Raw genomic sequence first — 23,535 nt, forward strand, 5'->3', positions numbered from 1 at the left:
TGTCTTAACATTGGTTTATGACGTCACTGTACAGCGGTTTATGGCGTCACTGTACAGCGGTTTATGACGTCACTGTACAGCGGTTTATGACGTCACTGTACAGCGGTTTATGACGTCACTGTACAGCGGTTTATGACGTCACTGTACAGCGGTTTATGACGTCACTGTACAGCTTCCTAATCACTGCCACAATTACAAAGGGATTACAGGAGTTTCAATGTGGATACTCGGAATATCGATTATATGCCATTTGTGGATTGTACTCACAAGTATAAATATCTCCTACACATGGAATGATGCCATACTCTGCGGCACGCGTGAGGGTTGCCATCAATGGAGGACACGACAGGTTTGATTTCAGAATATCTGTAGTATATCAGACTCTACCGCGACCTGAACAAATCCACAACGGCCGTGACGAGGATTCGAACCTGCGTCCGAGAGCATCCCAGACGCTGCCTTAATCGACTGGGATAAGGCAGCGTCTGGGGATGCTCTCGGACGCAGGTTCGAATCGTCGTCACGGCCCTTGCGGATTTGTTCATTTGATGCATCACGCAATTGTGATTGTGTCTACCTCCACCTGCTCCAGGTGCTCGCAGGCACACCACACTGGGCTACTGAAGTAGTGTACCACATCATATTGTTTGAATGTGTGATAATGGTGTGATAGAATACTTAAGAACTAGTAACACTTTGCCTCATACCTCAAGAGTGTAACACTTATACGCTGTGTTTACTATATTAACCTGTGATGTAAAATGTTATTCATGTACTGTGATTTGTGGATTGTACTCACTGGATTTGTGCGCCCCTTTGAGGGACTTGAAGTAGAGGGTGGTAGAAGTAACCTAAGCTACTCTATCCTTCTGAGATGTATTTTATTGTCTCGATAAACGTACTTGAACTGGGCTACTGTATGACCAGTCCTCGTCTCGTTTATACAAAAAATAGGACGTATTTACGCCTTTCTCCACACAGGTATTTCACACCTTCGTCGCTGTGACCGCTGGTGGCTTAAACACCGCAGTAATTAGTGTCGCGACAGCTCATGGTTGGAGGAAATTAACGAAGAGGAGGAGGAGGAGGATGTAACTTCAATCTGCTGTCGGATGGTCGTAAGTGAACGGCGGTCACAACTGAGGGTCAGGTGTTAGTGAATAACCACGGTTACTCTCGTAATTGTTACCAGTAACGCCCTCGTGTCGCAGTAACCCACAAATGATCCCTGGCTTGCGAGAATATAGTAACGATAATTCAGACGGAGTTACTTGATGCACGGGATAGAACACACACATCTGTCGTAGCTGTCGCTCTAATGATGAACCTTGCCTCTCACAGCTGAAGCTGGCTGCTTGCTATCCTTAATGAACCTCAATATGAATCCACCAATGAAAGAGCAGCAGGTACACTTGCGAATCTCCTGATTAGTTCCTTCCGAGCATGACGTCATTGGTGTGAGGAGATCCGGGCATTTAGGCCAAGCCTTGGTGCTGAGGTCAGGTCAGTTCACCTTCCTACTAGTCACCTCACTTTGTACCACTTCCCTCCGTCCAAGATGACAGCTCCACCTACAGGGTTATCTTGAGAGGTTATCTTTAGATGATTTCGGGGCTTAGCGTCTCTGTGGCCCGGTCTTCGATCAGGCCTCCTTTTTGTTACCCCCCTCCCCCAGGAAGCAGCCGTAGCAGCTGTCAATCTCCCAGGTACCTATTTACTACTAGGTAACAGGTGCATCAGGGTGAAAGAAACTTGTGTCCATTTGTTTCCGCCTCCACCTGGGATCGAACCCGGAGCCTCAGGACTACGAATCCGAGCGCTGTCCACTCGGCTCTCAGGCCCCTTGCGATATGCTATCTTCTTGAGGTTATCTTGAGATGATTTCGGGGCTTTAGTGTCCCCGCGGCCCGGTCCTCGACCAGGCCTCCACCCCCAGGAAGCAGCCCGTGACAGCTGACTAACACCCAGGTACCTATTTTACTGCTAGGTAACAGGGGCATAGGGTGAAAGAAACTGCCCATTGTTTCTCGCCGGCGCCCGGGATCGAACCCGGGACCACAGGATCACAAGTACAGCGTGCTGTCCGCTCGGCCGACCGGCTCCCCTAGCCGGTCGCTAGCTCAAGCTTACGTATACTCCGTACTCAAGCTCATACTCAAGCTTGGGTATGTGCAAGCTCAGTAGGGTTTCCCCTGACCTTGTGGCATAACCCGATATGACAGGATGAACAACCCAGCGGGTTTTCTTCCTATTGGGGAGTGTTGTACATGCTGCTATGGCGGTGTGTCCACTCACAAGATGAGTGGCGCTGCCCAATACTGTCACTATGGCGGTGTGTCCACTCACAAGATGAGTGGCGCTGCCCAATAAACTCGCCCCTCGGGGCAAAATTAAATTAAATTATAACCTGATATAGTACGCTGGGCATCATACACTATGAAGACTCCACACGAGAACAGCTCTCCAGAGATGCCCCACTTCATGGTAATCCAATCTGAACTAAGGCTATTCGTATTATTGTGCACCTTAAGTGCACCAGGCACTTGAAAATTGCGTGCGCACTTTAGCTGAGAAAACACTACAGGCCAGTTTCCCCTAACTTGTATACCATGCAAGGCGATGGAGAAGATTGTCAGGAAAAGCCTCGTTGAGCATCTGGAGGAAAATAGCTTTGTAACACATCACCAGCATGGGTTCAGGGATGGTAAATCGTGTCTCACAAGTTTAATAGTATTCTATGACCAGGCAACAAAAATTAGGCAAGAAAGAGAAGGGTGGGCCGACTGCATTTTCTTGGACTGTCAGAAAGCCTTTGACACAGTGCCCCCATAAAAAGCTCTTAAAAAAGTCGGAACAACAGGCAGGAGTAAAAGGAAAGGTACTACAGTGGATAAGGGAGTACTGTATCTAAGCTACAGGAAACAGCGAGTAACGGTGAGGGGGGAGACAACAGAGTGACGAGATGTCACCAGCGGAGTCCCACAGGGCTCAGTACTTGCACCCATCCTGTTTCTAATATATGTAAACGATCTTCTAGAGGGTATAAACTCATTCCTCTCAATGTTTGTTGATGATGCACAAATTGAGAAGAATCAAGACAAATGAAGATAGACAGCGACTACAGGACGACCTGAACAAACTGGAGGAATGGTCTAGAAAATGACTACAAGTTCCTGAGTTGAACTTTAGTAAAGTAATGAAATTAGGCGAAGGGAGCAGAAGGCTGAACACGAGGTACCATCTGGGAGGTGAAATCCTGCAAGAGTCAAATAGAAAGATCTGGGGGTTGATATCACACCGAGCTTGTCCCCCAGAAACCCACATCAAAAGGATATCAGCGGCATATGCTAGATTGGCCAACATACGAAATGCCTTCAGAAACTTGTGTAAGGAATCGTTCAGGACCTTGTATACTAATGTCAGACCAATCCTGGAATATGCAGCTCCAGCCTGGAATCCATACCTAGTTAAACACAAGACAAAGTTAGAGAAGATTCGGAGATATACCACCACACAAGTCCCGGAACTGAGAGGTATGAGCTACGAGGGAAGGCTAAGGGAGCTAAACCTCACATCCCTGGAAAACAGAAGAGTAAGGGGAGACATGATAACCACCTACAAAATTCCGAGGGAATTGGCAGTGTAGACAAAGACAAACTATTTAACACGGGTGGAACACGAACAAGGGGACACAAGTGGAAACATAGTACCCAAATGAGTCACAGGGACATTAGAAAGAACTTTTTCAGTGTCAGAGTAGCTAACAGATGTAATGCATTAAGCAGTGATGTGGTGGAGGCTGACTCCATACACAGTTTCAAGTGAAGATATGATAGAGCCCAGTAGGCTCAGGAATCTGTACAGCAGTTGATTGACAGTTGAGAGGCGGGACCAAAGAGCCAGAGCTCAACCCCCGCAAGCACATCTAGGTGAGTACACACAGATACACACACACACACACACACAGACACAGACAGAGGCCACTGAGAGAGGGAAGTAAGAGCAGGGGGAGGTTGCTGGGGGGAGGGGTCCCGTTGGTAGGGGGTGGCTGCTTGGTAGGGTAGAGGGGGTTTATGAGGAAAGGGGATCCCAGGGAGGGAAGGGTAGGGGGGGGGGGGGGCGGGGGTTGTTGCTGGGACGGTCGCTCTGGGTGGGAGGCGGTGGGAGGGCGCTGGGATGGGAGGGTACGGGGATGATTCCGGAAGGGGAGTTTCTTGGGTAACGATGTTTTGTATGTAAGCTAAAAATGACTTTCTGGGTTCGTAACATTATAGAATAGCTTGAGATACCTGTTGAGATAATGAGTTGTCGTCTTAGGCTTGTATTTGATGCGTTGTTCATGGAATACGTAATACTGACTACAGCCTCCGGATAATGAGTAAATGAAAGTTTTCCCATCTTTTAATTTTTTATTTATTTATATATGAGACTTCTTACATTCTTGTAAAGCCACTAGCACGCATAGCATTTCGGGCAGGTCCATAAGTCAAAAATTTTCTCCGGACTACAGTTAAGGATTGGTGCCTAGTCAACCCTCTCCCGGCCAGGATACGAACCCAGGCTAAAGCTTGGGGAAGTGCCTGGTGAGTGCTTTACCACTGCGGCACGGGGACATTACAAGACATTTTAAAACAGCAAGAATTTCTTGAATGTGTCATAACGAAACGCCAATCTAAATGACGGCTTTACAGTTAAGACGCATTGTTATTCTGATCTAGCCGTACAAAACGCAGGATTTGGTAAACATTTCCTCATTGCGAGGGACTGTTCAGGAGCTGGGTGACGAGGATCACGTGGGTGGGGGTTGGTAGCCCTGGAGCGTGACGTCATGAACCATGGGGCCAATGGGAGAGGTCGGGGCGGGGCTCCAGGAGTGATGGTGTGTTTTATATCTCTGTGCTGTAGTTTAGAGACTCAGTCGAACATCAGACGCCAAGGTGTCCACACGAAAGCACGGTCGTTGTCAGAATTCCATGTACAGTGTAAGATAAATTCTGACATGTACAAGGTACGTCAGTGATCACGCCGCCATATATTTGTGGATTACGCGTTACATACGAACGTGCACGTTTTTTGTGATACTGTGAAAGTGTAAAGATTCAAAATAAACTACGGGTTTACTTCTACAAGATGTCCCCTGGCATACCCCAAGACGCCAGCCTACTTGAACTACACGCCGACGTAAGATCATATACCTGGACTGTTTCTTAGACTGTTCTGTTCTGTTCTGTAATAAGATCTCATTGTACTACAGCTTTTGGAACTGTCATAATACTACTACTGCTTGTGAGGTATTGTCAGAAAAGCAAACTGCAGAATGTTTACTCCTATTCATTTTCACTTTCGCGATGAATCAGTCGCAACTCGCCCGACTAAAATCTTAAACTTAGAACGACCCTTGACCCCACACTTACTGACATTCTTTTTACCCGGTGTGCGCTAGTCTCTGTGTCACACGCCTGCCTCACCTGGTTCCATGTGATGCTCTTGGAACATCACAAGAGTCAGGTGGGAGGCTGGCTCCTTCAAGGAGGGGTCTTGGGACCGCAGGTTTTCCGGTGTGACGACTCCAGCAGACGACTGTCTTTGATGTCTGGATGTGTGCCCCGTACGCTTGTAGTATCTCTTAATTATAATTAACACATTTCTACTTATTTAGATTCAAACCATTTTTTCCTTTGATTAAAATTTGTAATGCTTGACTTATTTTTACTGTTTGTCATGTGACACATTTTTTAAAATTTGCTTTGTATGGTGTGTATAATGAATATACAATGAATATAGTTCTTAGATAATTGTTTTGTTTTAAGATTATTTTTGTTGGGTCAAAATGAAAGCTTGCCAAGTTTAGAGTTGCATATGGAAGTAGGCTACAATGTCGTATTTTGAAAGGCACAAAATTTCTATTTACCTTAGTTTTATCTAGCGGGTTGGTATTGAGTTATTGCTTTATGTAGCGGGTTGGTATTGAGTTATTGCTTTATGTAGCGGGTTGGTATTGAGTTAATGCTTTATCTAGCGGGTTGGTATTGAGTTAATGCTTTATGTAGCGGGTTGGTATTGAGTTATTGCTTTATGTAGCGGGTTGGTATTGAGTTAATGCTTTATCTAGCGGGTTGGTATTGAGTTAATGCTTTATCTAGCGGGTTGGTATTGAGTTAATGCTTTATCTAGCGGGTTGGTATTGAGTTATTGCTTTATCTAGCGGGTTGGTATTGAGTTAATGCTTTATCTAGCGGGTTGGTATTGAGTTAATGCTTTATCTAGCGGGTTGGTATTGAGTTAATGCTTTATCTAGCGGGTTGGTATTGAGTTATTGCTTTATGTAGCGGGTTGGTATTGAGTTAATGCTTTATCTAGCGGGTTGGTATTGAGTTAATGCTTTATCTAGCGGGTTGGTATTGAGTTAATGCTTTATCTAGCGGGTTGGTATTGAGTTATTGCTTTATCTAGCGGGTTGGTATTGAGTTAATGCTTTATCTAGCGGGTTGGTATTGAGTTAATGCTTTATCTAGCGGGTTGGTATTGAGTTATTGCTTTATGTAGCGGGTTGGTATTGAGTTAATGCTTTATCTAGCGGGTTGGTATTGAGTTATTGCTTTATCTAGCGGGTTGGTATTGAGTTATTGCTTTATGTAGCGGGTTGGTATTGAGTTAATGCTTTATCTAGCGGGTTGGTATTGAGTTATTGCTTTATCTAGCGGGTTGGTATTGAGTTATTGCTTTATCTAGCGGGTTGGTATTGAGTTATTGCTTTATCTAGCGGGTTGGTATTGAGTTATTGCTTTATCTAGCGGGTTGGTATTGAGTTATTGCTTTATCTAGCGGGTTGGTATTGAGTTATTGCTTTATCTAGCGGGTTGGTATTGAGTTATTGCTTTATCTAGCGGGTTGGTATTGAGTTATTGCTTTATCTAGCGGGTTGGTATTGAGTTATTGCTTTATCTAGCGGGTTGGTATTGAGTTATTGCCTGGATAGTGCTTGAATGCTTCATTGATAGCGGGCATGAAGTGCCTCATATGACGAGGGTGTGCTTCCTCGGTTGTTATTGGGGTGATTGTGCTCAACATGAAGTGCTTGGTGGTTGTGGTGATGGTGGTGGTTGGGGGGGGGGAGGGATGAGTGCCCCTTAGGGGAGGAAGTGAGCCTGCTTGCTGGTGGGTGTTGTGGGGCACCCAGGCTGCCTCACCCTCCCATTTTTTTTTTTTTTACTTCGTCTCGCCACCAGCAAGCGTCCGACCTCCTTGCCCTCTCCCCCTCACTTGTATACACATCACCCACATACGTACATGCACGCCGCACGCAACCCACTCAAAACTCAAACTAAACAACGCACACAACCCACACAGGTCCAGATCATGTAGCTTCTTGCTACGTCAGTGATGTTATGGACGTGCCTTTTTTAATTTTGTATATTGTCTTATTGATATATGAGATTTTACATTCTTGTATGCATAAATCCCTTGCATGGAAGTTTAGGATGATTGTTTCTACGGGTATTTAGTGTGGGATTGTGATGGCTTTTAGAGCCCAGGATCAGTGCTCCACCAGACTTAGACTCCTTGGGCACTGGCTGCGGGAATATCAACCCTTGAACATGAGTGCTGCGTATCGTTTAACATGTTCCTCGACTCCCTGCAGGAGAAGGAGGGATGTATTTGTACGTTGGTTCCAATTCCTCCTTATGCTGTGACTTTAACAATGCATCGCCAACAGCACCCGATGGAGCTTTAATGACTACAATCATTCAAACCCATGTTCTTGGATTATATTGATCTGGCAACCAAATGCTACACCCAGTGCGTGCATAGTTGGGAATCGACACCCCTCTGTCCTTGGATAACATGAATCACTCCATGACCCGACCGTTCCACTACTGCTCTTATGGGGAGTTTGTGGCTTTTAGCGAGGATTCGTAACTCACGTTCTTGAATGGCGTTAATTAAGAGTCAACAAATGCAGCCAGGAGAAATAACTGTTCTTTAAGAGGGTTGATGTTAAAGTGTGTGGTGGTTTCTGGCCAATCGTCAGAAACAGCACTAGTGTAGATTATTTTTAAGTTGCCAATTGTAGTCTGGGAGATGCTCTTGATATTGCCACCTAATGGGTTGTATTAGTTTTGCTTGGTTCGTTCCATCTGTACGTGAATGATGGGAGGAGTGTTGAGCTTAATAATCCCTGTGGCAGTGGTGCCACGCTCGCCAATGCCTGGGATGGGTTCGTAACTTTGGCAAGGAGGCTTATCTGGGCACCAATCTGTAACTGTGTGCCTCTATTTACCGTATGGGTTAAAACAAACAAAAAAATATACCGTTCTAGGTCTTGGCTAGACACACACAAACTACTAAAATAGTATGTGTTCATACTGTGTGCAGTATAACGTCACTGTGACGTCATCGGCTTTCTTCCACTGGCTTTCATTTATACTGCGGCTTAACCCAGCAATAATTGGGGACCCGGCTGTAAACCAATTAGCGGGCCCTGTTCCTGGGAAAACGACTAGGGCAAGGTTATGACTTCTGGGTCTACCAACAAATAGCCATTCATCATCTCCTGTGCCTACTTGCATTAACAAAAAAGCCTAGTAGGTAAACTTAATTAACAAGGTTATTGTATTTTCACGTAAGGCATATTTTTATTATTGCGTGTTCTTAGAATTAGTAAATGTTGAGTCAATTGCTGTATTATTACACAGGTGGGGCCTGTTTTATCAAGTGATTTCTTTTGATGCAAGTTGCCCTATTTTAGATGTGCGATTAAAAGACGAGTGCTAATTGGTGCGAATTGATTGACACTTTCACAGGCTACCTGCCAACTTGCATTGCAATTTAATGTTTGTGGGGCTGCTACATTTGTAATTGAATAATATAAATATATAAGGTTATATATTCAGGAAAGTACCCCGTAGAGATTTGGGTTAAAAAGAGGGCTTGCCTTTAATTTTTTTTTAAATTTTCCCCAAGTGTAGAGTTTATTAGCCACCATCACTCATTCTGTGAGAGAACAGGCCTCCATATTGAAGAAAAATTAGTTGGGTTGATCATCCTGTCAATCTGTATGGGCCTGATTTATATCTTGGTAGTCATTTTGGGGTACTATCAAATAGTACAAAGGCCTGTCAAAAATACATTAGATTTAATTGTTAAAACCGTACATTAGTGCTGTATATACGGTTAGGCTAGTCTTCGGTACGAAGTGACCTTTATACGCCCTTTGTAGGTACATAGTTAAAAGCATTTCACACAGTTTCATCAATAAATGCTCGTTTTTTTTGTAACAATAACAATTTATCATTATATTTTATGGTGATTAATGTATAGGTGAGGCACAAAAGGTTTTAAAATTGTTCTGGCATTGATAAGCAGTAGCTGTACCTACCTTATTGGCTAGGCTTGTGCAGGTTATTTCAATGAAGACAAGCATTTTAATTGTAATGTTATGAGTATTAGGTTTGTGATTATTACGCCTAAAATAGGTTAGTGCTGACATTCCAAAGGGCAGAGATTTAATTGGCCATAGCAGCATGTACAACATCCCCAATAGGAAGAAAACCCGCTGGGTTCATCCTTTTGAGAACTGAAGAGACTGCCCTGTTGAAAACGGACACCCTGTGCTCTGAGAGACTTCTCATGCAGAGGAACAAAGGATGTCACTGGAAGCACATTGACTTGTGTTAACTTTAGCCAGTGCAGAGTGAAAACTGATACCCTGAAATGCCTGAGGCATTTGTTTTTTGGATTTTGTTGCCGTTTTGTGATGTACATTGCACGATTGGTGGGATTTTATACATGTATATGAGAATTGTTTGTAAGAGTTTGGGGGGTTATCGTTAATAATGGAATACAGTATTTTGATCTTGACACAATTAGCCTACTAATTATAAACAATTAGTCTTAGTAATAATAATTAAGGTATAAACCGAGGTGTGTACTTTATGTACTGTCACCGAGTACACATGGTTGTCTGTAACTCTACATAACGTTGTTATTAATTTACACATAGCTTGATGAGCGAGTTAGCATACGACATTAGTAGTAAAATAGCTTGACAACTAATTTAAAAGAAACCAAAGGAAATAGTATGTAGTCTCTTGATAGGCTTCATTGAGGGTTGAGTGAGAACTGGCAGATACAAGCGTAGGATAGCAGTGAAATGTGATATCACCTCGCCCAAGAAGATATTTATGCAACTGTGGAAACTTTATCAAACAAAAGTTAGGTCTACTTCTATGCGAAGTAAAGCCAGAAGGGATTTTGGTTGTTATCTAAAGTACAGTAGTGGTAATAGGAATATTAGGCATCCTGAAATCTCATTTGCTTGTTCTGTGTAAATTGGGTGTAGGTACTTGGAAGAATATGGGTCGCTGGCTGTACTACAATTTTCTCATTCTGGTGTCAAAGATAAACTAATCTTCCAGGTCAGATAAACCTGACAATGTGATAAATCCACAAGGTAAACCAGTTTCCGGCAATTATTACATTTTTCAGAATGATTATGAATATATTTTGCTGTTGAATTTAAACTAATTTCCAGTCTGCTAATTGGTATGGTAGACTAATTCGGCTGGTAAAAATCCCCCCCCCCCTGCTTTATTAATTAGGACATTTTGGCAACCTCTAAGAAGAGCAAATGCCTTGTTAATTAAGCATAGCTGTAGAGCATACCTGGAGAGGATTTTGTGAGTTCTTCTCCTCGCCAAGTTCTTAGTTGGCTAGTCTACATGCAGTGCTGTATTAGCCTAGATGTGATTGCAGTCAAGCTGGAGGACCCAAGTCAGCCTTGTAGCTATTGATAGGCTAGTGCAATAATGGCTCCTTCAGGCACCTTTAACGTGATACCTTGCCTATGTAAAACGTAGCAGTTAAACTACGTTTTACATAATAAAATGTACTTTTGACTACGTGCAAGAGAGGAAGAGTTAACCCTCCCCCCCTCTCGCTCCCCCTCCCTCCCCTTTTCTCTCTCGCTCCCCCCCCCCCCTTCTCTCTCTGGCTCCCCCCCTTCTCTCTCTGGCTCCCCCCCTTCTCTCTCTGGCTCCCCCCCCCCTTCTCTCTCTGGCTCCCCCCCCCCTTCTCTCTCTGGCTCCCCCCCTTCTCTCTCTGGCTCCCCCCCCCCTTCTCTCTCTGGCTCCCCCCCCCCTTCTCTCTCTGGCTCCCCCCCCCCTTCTCTCTCTGGCTCCCCCGTTCTCTCTCCCTTCCCCCCTTTCTTGTTCCCACCTCTCTCGCTCGCTTCCCCCCCCCCCTGTCTTCCCTGGCCTCAGGCCGGGTTCGGGCAGTAGAAATGTGATAACTCCCGAGACCCCCCCCTCCAGTTATGCACAATCGTGGGCGACTGTAGTCGTGTTTAGGTTGTAGTGCACAGCTCGGTGAAGGTGGTGCCGACTCTAGGCATACCATTGAGTGAAGGGTAACTGCAGGTGTCCATTTCTTGTTAAGTGATTGGTACCCTTCCCAGTCCTTCACATCATTAGTCGTACTGCTTCCTTAGGTTCCTCTCCCTTTCCTCAGCATGGGTTGAGGGAGTCGTGTCGTGGGTTTGTGGGTAGGAGGGGGAGGGATAGAGGGAACAGGAAAGCAATGGAAGAAAGAGAGAGGGGAGGAGAGAGGCAGGGAGAGGGGGAGAGAAGCAACCAGTGCGAAGCTGGTACAGTGATCAGCAGCACGGCATGACAAAAACATGAGTAGGCAGTTAGAAAGCGCTCTCGCTGTCTCTTGCCTGCTCGCCTCACTATGTTCGCGTTCACTTAGCTCTCTCTTCTCTCCCGCCCTCTCTCCTCCACTCTCTCCTCTCCCCTCTCCTCTCCCCTCTCTCCTCTCCCCATCTCTATTCTCTCTCTCGCTTCTGCCTATCTCTAATCCCTCCCTCATCTCTTCCAACCGCTTTCCTCCCCCTCGTCTCCTGAGTGCTAAATTTTAATAATGGTTTTTGTTGTAGTTTTTTGTTCACAACCTCAAAGGCAGGCACATCACAGTGTAGTGTGGTGTGACCTAATCACCCTGATTCGTGCCGGGAGTCACGGGTAAGGTGGGTTTGATTAAAAGGAGAGAGCTGCTTTCCTATCCTGACCTCATCTATCCAGATAGTCTTCCTACTGTACCAGGGAAAGTGGTTTCGTGTCTAGCGACTAACCTCCATTCAATATTGACCTAAAGACATATTCTTCTGTTCCTTTGTACTCTACAGAAAGTTTGGTCGCTATTGGGAGTGAGAAAATGACAGTTAATTCTTAATTATAGCTTCGTGAGGTAATTGTAATTGCTCCCCCACCACTCATGCCCTTAATCCCCCCCCCTCCCTACTCCACCCCTCGCCCACTCTTCCCTACTGCCTAGATACTTCAGGAAGGTCAGTTAAGGACGTTTTGTCTTGGAGGTCATCCGTAGTTAAATTGGTGGGGGAGGGGTGGGTGGGGGGGGGGATTGGTCCGTTAGGTGGTTATAAATGCCAGTGTTTATTTTTGTTTTCTCGTGAGAGTTGAACATGCGGGCGCTGTTGATTCTTTGGGGTTGAGCTCCAGCTCCTGGTACATCCACTTGGGGTGGATGGTCTAGCTTCATGCAGGTCGGCGTTCAATCCCCGACCGTCCAAGTGGTTGGGCACCATCCCCCCCCCCCCCTCGTCCCATCCCAAATCCTTAGCCTGATCCCTCCCAAGTGCTATATAGTCGTAATGGCTTGGCGCTCTCCCCTAATAATTTCCTCCCCTCCTTCCTGGTACACCTAATCTCCATTCTACTAGGTACCACAATATTCTGCAAGATACTACACATCCTTCAGAAAATAAATAAAAGTGGTTCTCCCTTTCGCCAAACGTCGGTTTAGATTAAATGAACAGCAGACAGTCGTGCTGTACACATTGTTCTCAGCTTATTGAACTGTTAAAATGATTAGTGTGTCCAAAACCGTGGGGGTGTTGCAAGCCATTTTCTGGTGATTGAAATGAGTTTGTGACTGGTGTTGACAGCAGCACACCGCCACCAGAGAGAACCTCCCCTCACCCAGCTCCTCTTAACACGGCTTCCAGCCTCTTCATTACTGGCGTGTTTGCTGTACCCATTATCATTAGTCTTTGCCCTCCGTCCCCACTCCCTCGTTCTCTGCCCCCCCTTCCCTAACCCCCCTCTTTTTCCCTACCTCCTCCTCCCCACCTGTCTGTCCTTGTGCTTTATTATAATATATAAATATGGTTCTGGCTGTACAAAATATCACGGAGGACCTTGGCATATCAAGTTTCAGGTAAAGTGGTGCAAGTGCTGTTCATTATATTATGTATCAAGATCTTAAGCTTGGGAAAAAAAGTGAAATGCATTATTATATCAGTGAGCCTTAGAGAAAACAAAATAACATGAATTACTTACTAGTAGGCATCCATCAGTCTCGGGAGACTGGAGTGGCGCCCTGGTTGTCGGTCTGGAGTGACCTCTCCAGGGCGCAAAGTCAGGGTAGGTTGATACGGTAGGGTGAAGCAGGTGAATTGAACCTGCTTCAATTTTGAGGTGCCCTTCATCAAGGGTTAAGGTTGTCTGTCACCCATCCAGGTTATGACCAGACCCAATGGCGATTAATCAAAATGAACTTTGTGGCTCGCGTCAAAAATTTCACTACCGTTACATTTATCCATCACACGGTGGATAAATCTATGGATTTGAGGGGGGGGGGTCGATCGAGTCGTCATTGGGAGAATCTGGGCTGTGTAATGTGTGAGAGAGAAAGAGGTAGGTGGGGTATGAGGTAATTATTGTTTTTAAGATTCAGCTACTCTGAACAAAACATTCCAAGTAGCACGGGCTATGGTGAGCCCGTAGTGGATCTAGCACAGGAGCGGGGCTGTGATGGGGTGAATGCGTCAGCTCTTTTAAGTATCCTTGTCCGGTGCAGGAGCACGGACCTTCTCCTGACTGGTGTGGCCAAGGTGGTGGTAGCAGGGCTTCGGTGGCTACGATGACGCTGGGAGTTCCTATCACCAATATAAGTTTACTTTAAAGCAAGCGTTTACTTGCGAGGCTGACTGGTTGAGGAGAGGCTGTGGTTGTTGGCATTAGGTCTTGTACCACTCTTGTACCACTCTTGTACCACGTCATGCTCCAGTACTGCTGATCTTGAACCTCAAGGCGGCGGCCTCGACCACAGCCAGGTGTGTGTGTGTGCGTGTGCCGTGTTTGCTGGCTACAGGTTTCAGCTCCTGGGCTCTTGCCTCGTTACCATTCGCTTTGACTTGTGTGTGATTCTTTATTAACTCTGGTATTTTCTCATTTACATTTTTATACGAGCCTGCCTCCACTACATCTTCGTGGTGTGTTCCACTAGCTGTCTTCTCGTGCGTTTCTTATGACGTACGTACGTTTTCTTTGTTTAGTTACTGACGTGACTCCTGCCTGTCCCCTTGTCATGCCTTCCACGAAGTAGCTTGTCAGGCTATTCCTGTCGCCTCTCTTATCTCTACCTTTCATCATAATTCTCACTTTCCAGTTAAAGTACCAGGCTAGTTGCAAGTCTCTGGATTTGATCAGATTTATAATGTGCTTTATAATAAAATGTGCGCTTCACATACTGTCAATGCTTACTTTAAATGGGCATTGAGCTACGAAATACTCGAAGTCATGGTTGAAATTTACAAAAGGATGTTGTGTAATATTTACCCTCTGGGTCCATTACATTTGACTGGCCCACAGTCCAGCAACCAGGAGGCCCTGGTCGGAGACCGGGCCGCGGGGACGTTGAGACTCCCGAAATCATGGCAGGGGTAACCACGAGGTATTGTTTGGGTACAGAACATGAGTTTCACTAGTACGGTACTCCTGTGTCGCTGCCCTTGCCAACCATGTTGATGCTCCTCAATGTTTTGTCAGTCATTAATGTTGCCCCTGATTCTTCCTAGCTCCAACTGCTTGCACTTTTTTTGTCATGTCTGGTACTATCATGGGAAATTTGAGCTTTTGAGTGTGTTGCTACCACGTCACACTGGCGATGCACTCAGAGATGGTCTTCAAAAAATGTGTACAATGTTCTGGAATAATCCTCCTTTAGGTTTGTGAAAGTTGGATCGGGTCTTTCATGAATAGTCCCGGAGCGGTATGCTAGACAGTATACCGCAGGTATACAGGATGTTATAGCCTTGGCTTGTTCTGGCCCCTCTTATCTCATGCACCCTTAGGCTAAGCCTTGGGGTTGTGGGCATGTGTGCCCGTTGCACTGCATTTTTAGCTTGTGGCGACCTGATGGAGTGACCACTATTTTCATTCTCAATTTAAAGTGTTCGTGGAACTGGTTTCAATCGGTCCTTTCATAGTTCATTGCTCTTTGTCATATCCGGCCTATTTAGGTCTATTCCTCACCAGTGTCCTTTTGTTCTAGTGTTGCTCATTGTGAACAACCTGTCATTGTGTGTGTTTGGTTAGACTGGTGGAATGTGGAGTGGTGTGATAACTTTTATCTTATCTCGACACGACATGCATGAAGTCCCTGCCAATACCCCCCCCCCCATCTCTCCAGTATGCCTTGGTGGGCATGGAGGAGAGGTGGAGGGGAAAGGACTCAAGAGGTAGTCATGGAGCGGAGGTGGTGATAGTAAAGATGGAGAAGTGCAGTTGATGGAAAGGTGTACTAATGTGGAATATGAAGAGTAGTTGCTGGCTGACTTATCTGCCTTGTTGACACGATGTGTGTGTGGTAGCAAAATTGGGGCTTGGTCTATTGTCAGGAAGCTCCAAGAGTTTGTTCCTGGGGGTTTTCTGTTAATGTATCTCATTTTGGAATTATGTAATGTGGGGCTTGAATATAGCCTAATAAACTATCTTAAAGTAAAGAGTCTACTAATAAAGTAGATTAAAGTTCTTGGGGGTGGGTAAGGTGTAGGCAGGTAATCTTCTGAGGGGGGGGGGGGTTAAGATGTAGATGTGATGATAAACAGTATTTGCTCTCTTCTGCCTCTTGCTCTCCCTTCCCTGTGTGGGTGTGTTGGCGAGTGTGGGTTTGGGTGCCACTAGAGGACGGCAGACACTGTGGCACAAGTGGACATAGGGAGCTGTGTCACTTTCCTTCTTGCCTGAAAGTGGCTCTAGGGCTCAGTGCCCTCGCAGTCTCTTGCTGTGGTACACCTGTATACACGTGCGAGTCTGGTGTGTGAACAGGTGTGCCTCTAGTCCATAGGTGAGAGGTATGAGGCACGAGGGAAGACTAGGGAATAAATCTAACGTTGCTGGAAGACAGGAAACTTCATTTGCATTAAAATTAATATTAGAATTGGCAGGCTAGATAAGGGTTTTGTTTATATTGGGTGGTACACAAACAAGAGGGCACACCTGGTCACGCAAGTTTCCATCCGAGTCTCAAACATTAGAAGGTTTTTATTGTCGGTAATGAACACATGGACTGTAAATTTACCAAAACTTTGTCCCTCAAACACTTGACTTCAACGCCGGTTGAAGTCACACCCACCCCCACCATTTGCCCATTGTCTCATGATTTTCTCATTGATTCATCCCGCCACAGTGTTGTTTTTGAATAATTAGGTAAGTGTATGTACACCCACCCACCACTGTGCACTCGCACCCCCACCCACCGCACCCCCACCCCCACCCACCGCACGCACACCCCCACCCACCGCACGCACACCCCCACCCACCGCACGCACACCCCCAGTTGAGTTCACAGGTGATGAGTGCACCATGAACTTGACACACTCCTCTCTACACCCCCCCCCCCCCCATGCTCCCCTACCCGATAACGCCGCCTCCACCCACCCACCACCACCACGGGCTCTGGTCATCATGCTAACCTGTGTTCATTTCCGTAATGGGTTATTGTTACTGCGTCATGGGGTCATGTCCTCAGATGGACTGGTCTGGGATTATATTCTAATCCCATCTTTCCTCCGGATATTTCTACGCTTTGCCCTCGAGTTCTCCACCTACGTTTCTCTGTTCTCACCTTCGTCTTCATTGTCCCCCCCTTTTCCTCCTTGTCCATACTTCCCCTCTTGGTAAAATGCAACCCAGGCCCCTTTCTTTGTAGTATTGAGCGTCTTGTTATGGTTGGTGGTGACCTCCTACCTTGTACTGGTTCCGGGAATCAATGTCCCCGCGGCACGCTCTGTTAGGTTGGGGGTCTGGTCAACTAGGATGTTAGACGCTGCTGCTGCTCAAGAGTCTGACATGAATCACATCGCGGGTGATTAGATATACCTTGGAAGTGTTTTATCAAGTTATCGTTTGTTTTCAAGTGATCCAAATATGTGTGTGTGTCCCAGCGTGACCAATTGCGGCATATTCAGGAGTGCTGGAGGAGTAGAAGGTTGTGGTCTCCAATTATGGTTTAGTGTGGAACCACCTCCGTGTTTCCACGTGGGTACCTTGTTGTATGGGAGGTCAATATATAAATTTTCCCCCGAGGGGCGAGATTATTGGCCAGGGCCACTCGCCTTGTGAGTGGACATACCGCCATAGCAGCATGTACAACACTCCCCATAAGGAAGAAAACAGCAGGGGGTCAATATATACATGCACGCGTGCGTTCACAACAACAAAACACAACACTAGGCAGCGATTCTGGCATAGCCTCTGGCAGGCGAAAGGGGTGTTGAATGATCGGCGTGTCCTGTGGTGCCCTGGAATTGGCCTACTAATGTTTGTGATGTATGTCAACGGATCTACAAGAGCAAAAAGTCGTACTTCAGATGTTTGCCGATAATGCAAACTTGTTGACAATGGGGGTCACCAGAGAGAACTAGACCCTGCTACAATAGGGTATAAATGGACTGCAGGAATGGATGACAAACGGCTATTGGAGTCTTAACCCAGTACCTCTAACCTAAGTACCTTTCGCATAACTCTTTTTATAAAGAGTTATGCGAGAGGTACTTTTTAGGAGTTAAGAGGAATATTATGCTAATATTACTATTACTTTATAAAGATACAAGGACAGTTAGGTTAGGTTTTTGGTTAGCTAAAATAAGAATTGGTTTCAAAAGACGCTGAAGAAGCTAATACTATGTTCTTAAGCCCAGTCCTAGGTTATATGCAGCTCCAGCGTGAAACCCACAGCTAGTAAAGCACAAGATGGTTGAGAAAATGTAAAGATGTGCTACAAGGTAGAGGTAGAAGGTAGATGGGCTTTGAGGACGGGCTAATTTATTTATTTATTTATAAGAAGGTACATTAGAGGTACGTTGAGACTTAAGAACTAAACCTAGACAAGGAAAGGGGGGGGGGCATGTGGCGAAATCTCTGCAGCAAACTGAGGGGAAACTTGGACAAAGTGGATAGTGGGTAAAGTTGTTTTTCAAAGTGAGTGATAGCAGAATGATGCGACACTTTCATTGTATTTAATTCTTCCTCTCGTCTCTTCACTGTAGTATGTTGTAATTTGATGGTGAAAGTTCCAACATCAGACTAAAGTATTTTCCAGTGTACACTGAGAAGTGTTGGGAAAGACGAGCACAGTTTGTTCAGTCATTTCCCAACCTAAACCGAAGAGGCGTAATTGTCAAGAGTAGATCTCTTATCATCTCTTATTATCTAGTAACAAGTTGTCCCCCCCCCCCCCACCCCATGATGCTATACTTGTTATAGATTCAGCTACTCTGAACAAGTTCCAAGTAGCACGGGCTATGGTGAGCCCGTAACTTACCTGGCACAGGAACGGTGCTGACGCTCTACTTGTTCCTGTACGCTGGGAATAGTTAGGTGCCGTTCATCCTTTGCAAATGACACTTGGAGGCGTTTTATTTGTAGTAAAAATCTGGAGAAAACGCAGCAAAGCTTGAAAGAGGGCCACAGAAAACATAATTCGATGAAGAAATTCCAGCTCCTGTGCTTTAATAACAATAAAGATGAGCTCGAACCCACATAGAACGTAAAGGGTCACAGTAGGGAGAAACAGGATAAGATGGATAGCAAGAATTGATGAAAGAAAAGATGCCTTACCAGTGATACTTTATAAAACATTTGTGGAATCTTATTATGTATTAACTGCCCTATTGAACTAAGTTCTTAATTTTTACGGTTTAAGTCATTCCATAAAACGCCCCAAAATACTATATAGTACTATATGGGACCGCTTAAACCCTGTAAATTATACTGTAAAGCACAAGCAAGAAAGATGCATCATTATTTCAGAGTACTACTAGAGGAACGAACGGGTTTCACATTTGCACTGTGGCGCCTACCTCAGACGACTGCATCTGTTTGTCAACAGTCTGAGGACATTTATTGTGGGAGTCGCCTCAGGTAACCTGGCTTTCCTTGCTCTCACAGAACACACTATATAAACTATCCTGCTCCAGTGTCTGACCTTAAGGCTATATATATCATCATAATACTAACATTAGATTTAGATGTCTTAACCCGTGTCCATAGAGTGCGTGTACGTGCGCGTGTCCTTCACTAGTGTGAGTCAGCTGGCCTGTGGTGGAGGACAGGAAACCGTGTATCCTGTGAGTGTCTTGCGCGATCAAGGACTCTGTTACCTCCCCACGAATATACCTGGGCTAGACGCTGATAAATTGGCGCGAGAATAAGGAATTGGTGTCTTGTACACTTCTCTCTCTCTCTCGTTTGCTCTCGTTCTCGCGCTCTCTCAGCCTTGCAAGTAGAAAGCCTATTACCCGCTCCAAGAACTTTTTATCACACGTTCTGTCGAGTGTGAATGTCACAGGCGTTTTCGGTAAATTTTGTGTGACTTGTGAATGTAAGAGCTTTGAGCTGATGACGCGTGTAGGTGGGTGTGGGAGGAAAGTGGACTGAGCACTTAACAGTACTGTCTACCTTAGACACGCTTTTTTTTTTAAAGAACAGCTGGCTACACGAGTAGACTGCTGACTTCTATTGGCAAGCTTAGATATTTTCTTTCCAATAGCTCACGTTAAGCTTTAACTATTAATTTTCCCTAGAACACCACCCGCCAGTCATGCTAGAACCAGGTCCACACTTACTGCTGGGTGAGCAGGGATGAACAGTTAAAAGATTAGCACCCCAAGCAATCCTCCAAGGTCAGGATTGTTAAAGTATTTACGCACCCACTTACGGAACCTGTACATCTCGCTTCAGAGCGCAATTTATTATTATAAATAATATTAATATTATAATATAATAATATTTAATAAATGTGAACAAAGCTGCCAAGATTGTTGAAAGATGTACCGGTTTCGTAAGTGGATGCGTAAATGCTCGACAAACCTTGGCTCTGGGGTTTCGAACCTAGACGTTCGAAGTCGTTCATGGGGCGTGTGGGCCTCCACTACGCCACAGAGACTATGTGTTTCATTAAAAGGTTTACTGAAGCCTCAAGACCCCCTAAGATATTTCTGTGGCTTCTGGTGGAATAAGAATTAGGGAGCACTGCGGGTGTGCTGGCCCTTAACGTGCGGGTCACCTGTAAATCCACCCCCCAAACCCTCCCAACTATACGCTCTATTTTAGAAACCTTACTAAACAGTTTTAATAATGATAGTTGGGAGCCCATTCCACTTTCCGAACCAGTACCCCCCTTATTATATCCCTCATAAAGTGAAACTTCTCAGTATGTGTTCATTGTTGGGAGTTTTGTCAATGTTCCGGCAGTTTCAGAATCTAGTTTAATATCCCACCTTCTCGCTGTCCCTAACCCATTTGACAACCAATCAATCTCGGTCATATCTATTCTTATCCTGCATCTCAGGCGTGAGCAGATCGAGTCTGGATGTTCCGGGTGTTGATCAGAGCTGTTGAGAGGCAGTTGCCTGAGTGTTGGGTGTGTGGGGCTTGCCTGGGGGGTAGTGAGAGGGAGTCTGGTGGCGAGGCAGGCGGTGTCGCCTTGCCTGGAGCGTGGCGCAGGGTGGTGATGCTTGCCTGCTGCAGCGATTTCTCTAACTCTACACGAAGGCTCGCATGCCTGCTCTCTCCACCTCCCCCTCTCTATTTGATACAGGCTGGACGGTTAGGGCAAGTCTCACCAAATTTAAGCAGTCTCCGTGGTGTAGTGGTAAGACACTCGCCTGGCGTTCCGCGAGCGCTATGTCATGGGTTCGTATCCTGGCCGGGGAGGATTTACTGGGCGCAATTCCTTAACTGTAGCCTCTGTTTAACGCAACAGTAAAATGTGTACTTGGATGAAAAAACGATTCTTCGCGGCGGGGATCGTATTCCAGGGACCATAGGATTAAGGACTTGCCCGAAACGCTACGCGTACTAGTGGCTGTACAAGAATGTAATGTAATGTGTGATTGGTGGTCATAAGTGACTCGGGGTAGACTCGACCCTTTTTGTTCTCGCCTAGTTGTGCTTGGCGAGAACAAAAGTTGAGCTTAGGCTCTTCCGTCCCGTCTCTCAACTGTCAGTCAACCGGTGTACAGATTCCTGAGCCTGTTGGGCTGTTATCATATTTACATTTGAAACTGTGTATGGAGTCTGCCTCCACCACATCACTATCCAATGCATTCCATTTGTTAACTACCTAGACACTGAAAAAAAGCTTTAATGTCTCTGTGGCTCATTTGAGGTAGTCAATTTCCATCTGTCCCCCCTTGTTAGTGTTCCATCCATGCTAAATAATTTTTTGTCCACCCTATCGATTCATCTGAGAATATTGAATGTATGCGTGGAATCCGTTGTCTTCTACCTCCTCCCCGTTATGCACGGCTCCTGGTCTGGTGCGAGCAGTTAGTCCTTGTCTGTAAAGGGTAGGGCACGGGTAAGGTTGTCCTGAATAATAACTTCAAGTTTCCATACGTCATCATGCGGGTCAGAGATCCGGCTTTGAAAGGGAACGCGGCTAATTAATTCCACGGGTTGAGAATGGAAAAATCACAAGACTGTTTTAAGCCAGCACAAATATTCCAATAAGGGAAATGGAAAATAAAGAGGTGGTGAGGATAGGGCGAAGAAACACTGAAGCCAAGCGTAACCTTCGGCCTCCGGATGACCCGTAACGTTTCGCCTTGAAAGCACGAGGGCGTTCAGTCATTTAATCCCAATTCTTAGTTACGAAATATTTTGTGATCATCTAACCAAAATGAGTGTTATTTCCCACTGCTCTACTTGTCATCACGGGGAATTAACGCCTCCGAAGGGCACCTCATCACCGTATTGCAATGGGCAGCAGCGTCTAAAAGTAGACGCTGTAAAAGTACACTAGGTTGGCTCGTTAAGAGGCCGGGTCGTAGGGACATTGTTCCTCGGAGCGAAGTAGCTGAGGTGGGGGGGGGGAGCTGAGGGCTTGGGGTCAAGGGCAGAGGGGTGGTGCGATATACTGATGGAGCTGGCGTGACCTGTTGTGTTTGGTGTGGTGCAGTAATAGTGTGGAACTTGGGGTTGTAGTGTTGATATTTGGTGACCCTTCCTGGTGATCGTGCTCACCCGGATGCTCTTGGATGAAAGTTGGCGATGCCCTTCTTTCTTATTTATTCCTTCACCCCTTCCTCTGACCACTCCCCCCAAGCACCCATTCCTACCCCTAACCCCCAAGCTCCCACAGCCCCAGCCCTACGACTTTGGAGTTGGACGATAGAGCTAGTCTTGTTTCCTGCTGGTTGGCGTTCAATTCCCGAGCGTCAAAGTGGTTGGGCACCATTCCTTCCCGCCGCCAACTAAATCCTTATCCCTTCCATGTGGTGTATATTTGTATTGCCATGGCGCTTTCGCCTAATAATTCCCTTCACCAGGCACCCGTTCCCTAGCTTGCTGTCTTCCCCGAGGTTACCTTGCCATGATTTCAGGGCTCAAGGTCCCCGTGGCCCGGTCCTCGACCAGACCACCTGGGACACACTAGTGACCTCGTTGTACTTTCCGATGTAATCAATTATGTCGGGGTATTACACCATCACACCAACCCCGAGACAGTTTCCTGATTCCCAGGAAACATGGAGGTGAGGTCCCTCGTGCTCCCTGCGCCATGCATCATCCCCCCCCCCCCCACTCTCACACATTATTCTCCGTGCCCAAACCCTCTTATCCTCCTTTTCCGTGCGCCAGAATCGCTTCCAATAACGATCACTAGTCGTGGAGAAGTCTCTTCCCCTATGCCCCGCCCCCTCCCCCCACACCTCGTGCCCCGAAGCTCCGTGTCCGCCACTTTCTCCGCTCCACCTTCAGTCTCCTCTGTCTCGGTTACGTCTGGTGGCTAAGCTTCAGTTATTGTGTTCCCGTGTGCTTGCTGTGTCACACCGGGCCATAGAGGTAAGCTTCTCGCTTGTCTGCTTAGGAAGCTGAAGGATACCTGTTTACGTTAGCACTGAAAAGGTCGACTGCTGCCAATACTTGGAGTTTCCTTTCCCATTTTCTCTCGGCGCGTGTACCTGTGACCTCCTCCCTTGTTGGTGTGGGTGATGGAGGATGAACCCTGGGGAGCGCGGTGGGTCAGGGAGGGGTGCGAGCACGTGGTAGTGCCAGTGTGTACCACACCTGCCGCTTCTCCCTCCCCTACTTGCCCCTCCACCACCTCCTTCGTAGACCGTACTTGGCCCCCTCCAGCCCCCTTCTCCCCCCGTACTTGCCCCCCGCCAGCTCCTTCCTCGACCGTATTTGTCTAGCCTACAGTCCACACCCGCCCACCGATTCCTTT

The 23,535-nt window shown here is 46.2% G+C and overlaps 1 protein-coding gene across 5 annotated transcripts in view; it reads left to right on the top strand.

The window, feature by feature from the left end:
• Nucleotides 1-23,535, top strand: part of LOC123757135 (mRNA decay activator protein ZFP36L1) — an 82,853-nt gene that overhangs the window by 51,274 nt on the left and 8,044 nt on the right. For 2 of the 5 annotated variants that reach the window (XR_011228364.1, XM_045740565.2), the window contains exon 1: nt 4,904-5,181. The exons of 2 other annotated variants lie outside the window; for them this stretch is intronic. Coding sequence is in view for 1 of the 3 variants with exons in the window: in XM_045740565.2 (XP_045596521.1) it covers nt 5,131-5,181 (51 nt within the window). In the remaining 2 variants the exon portion in view is untranslated. Of the gene's footprint in view, nt 1-4,813; nt 5,182-23,535 lie in introns of those variants that run through there. One more of the 5 variants, XR_006772726.2, reaches the window with a different exon arrangement.

The sequence above is a fragment of the Procambarus clarkii genome, chromosome 13 (assembly GCF_040958095.1).
Source record: "Procambarus clarkii isolate CNS0578487 chromosome 13, FALCON_Pclarkii_2.0, whole genome shotgun sequence".
Classification (NCBI taxonomy): Eukaryota; Metazoa; Arthropoda; class Malacostraca; order Decapoda; family Cambaridae; genus Procambarus; species Procambarus clarkii.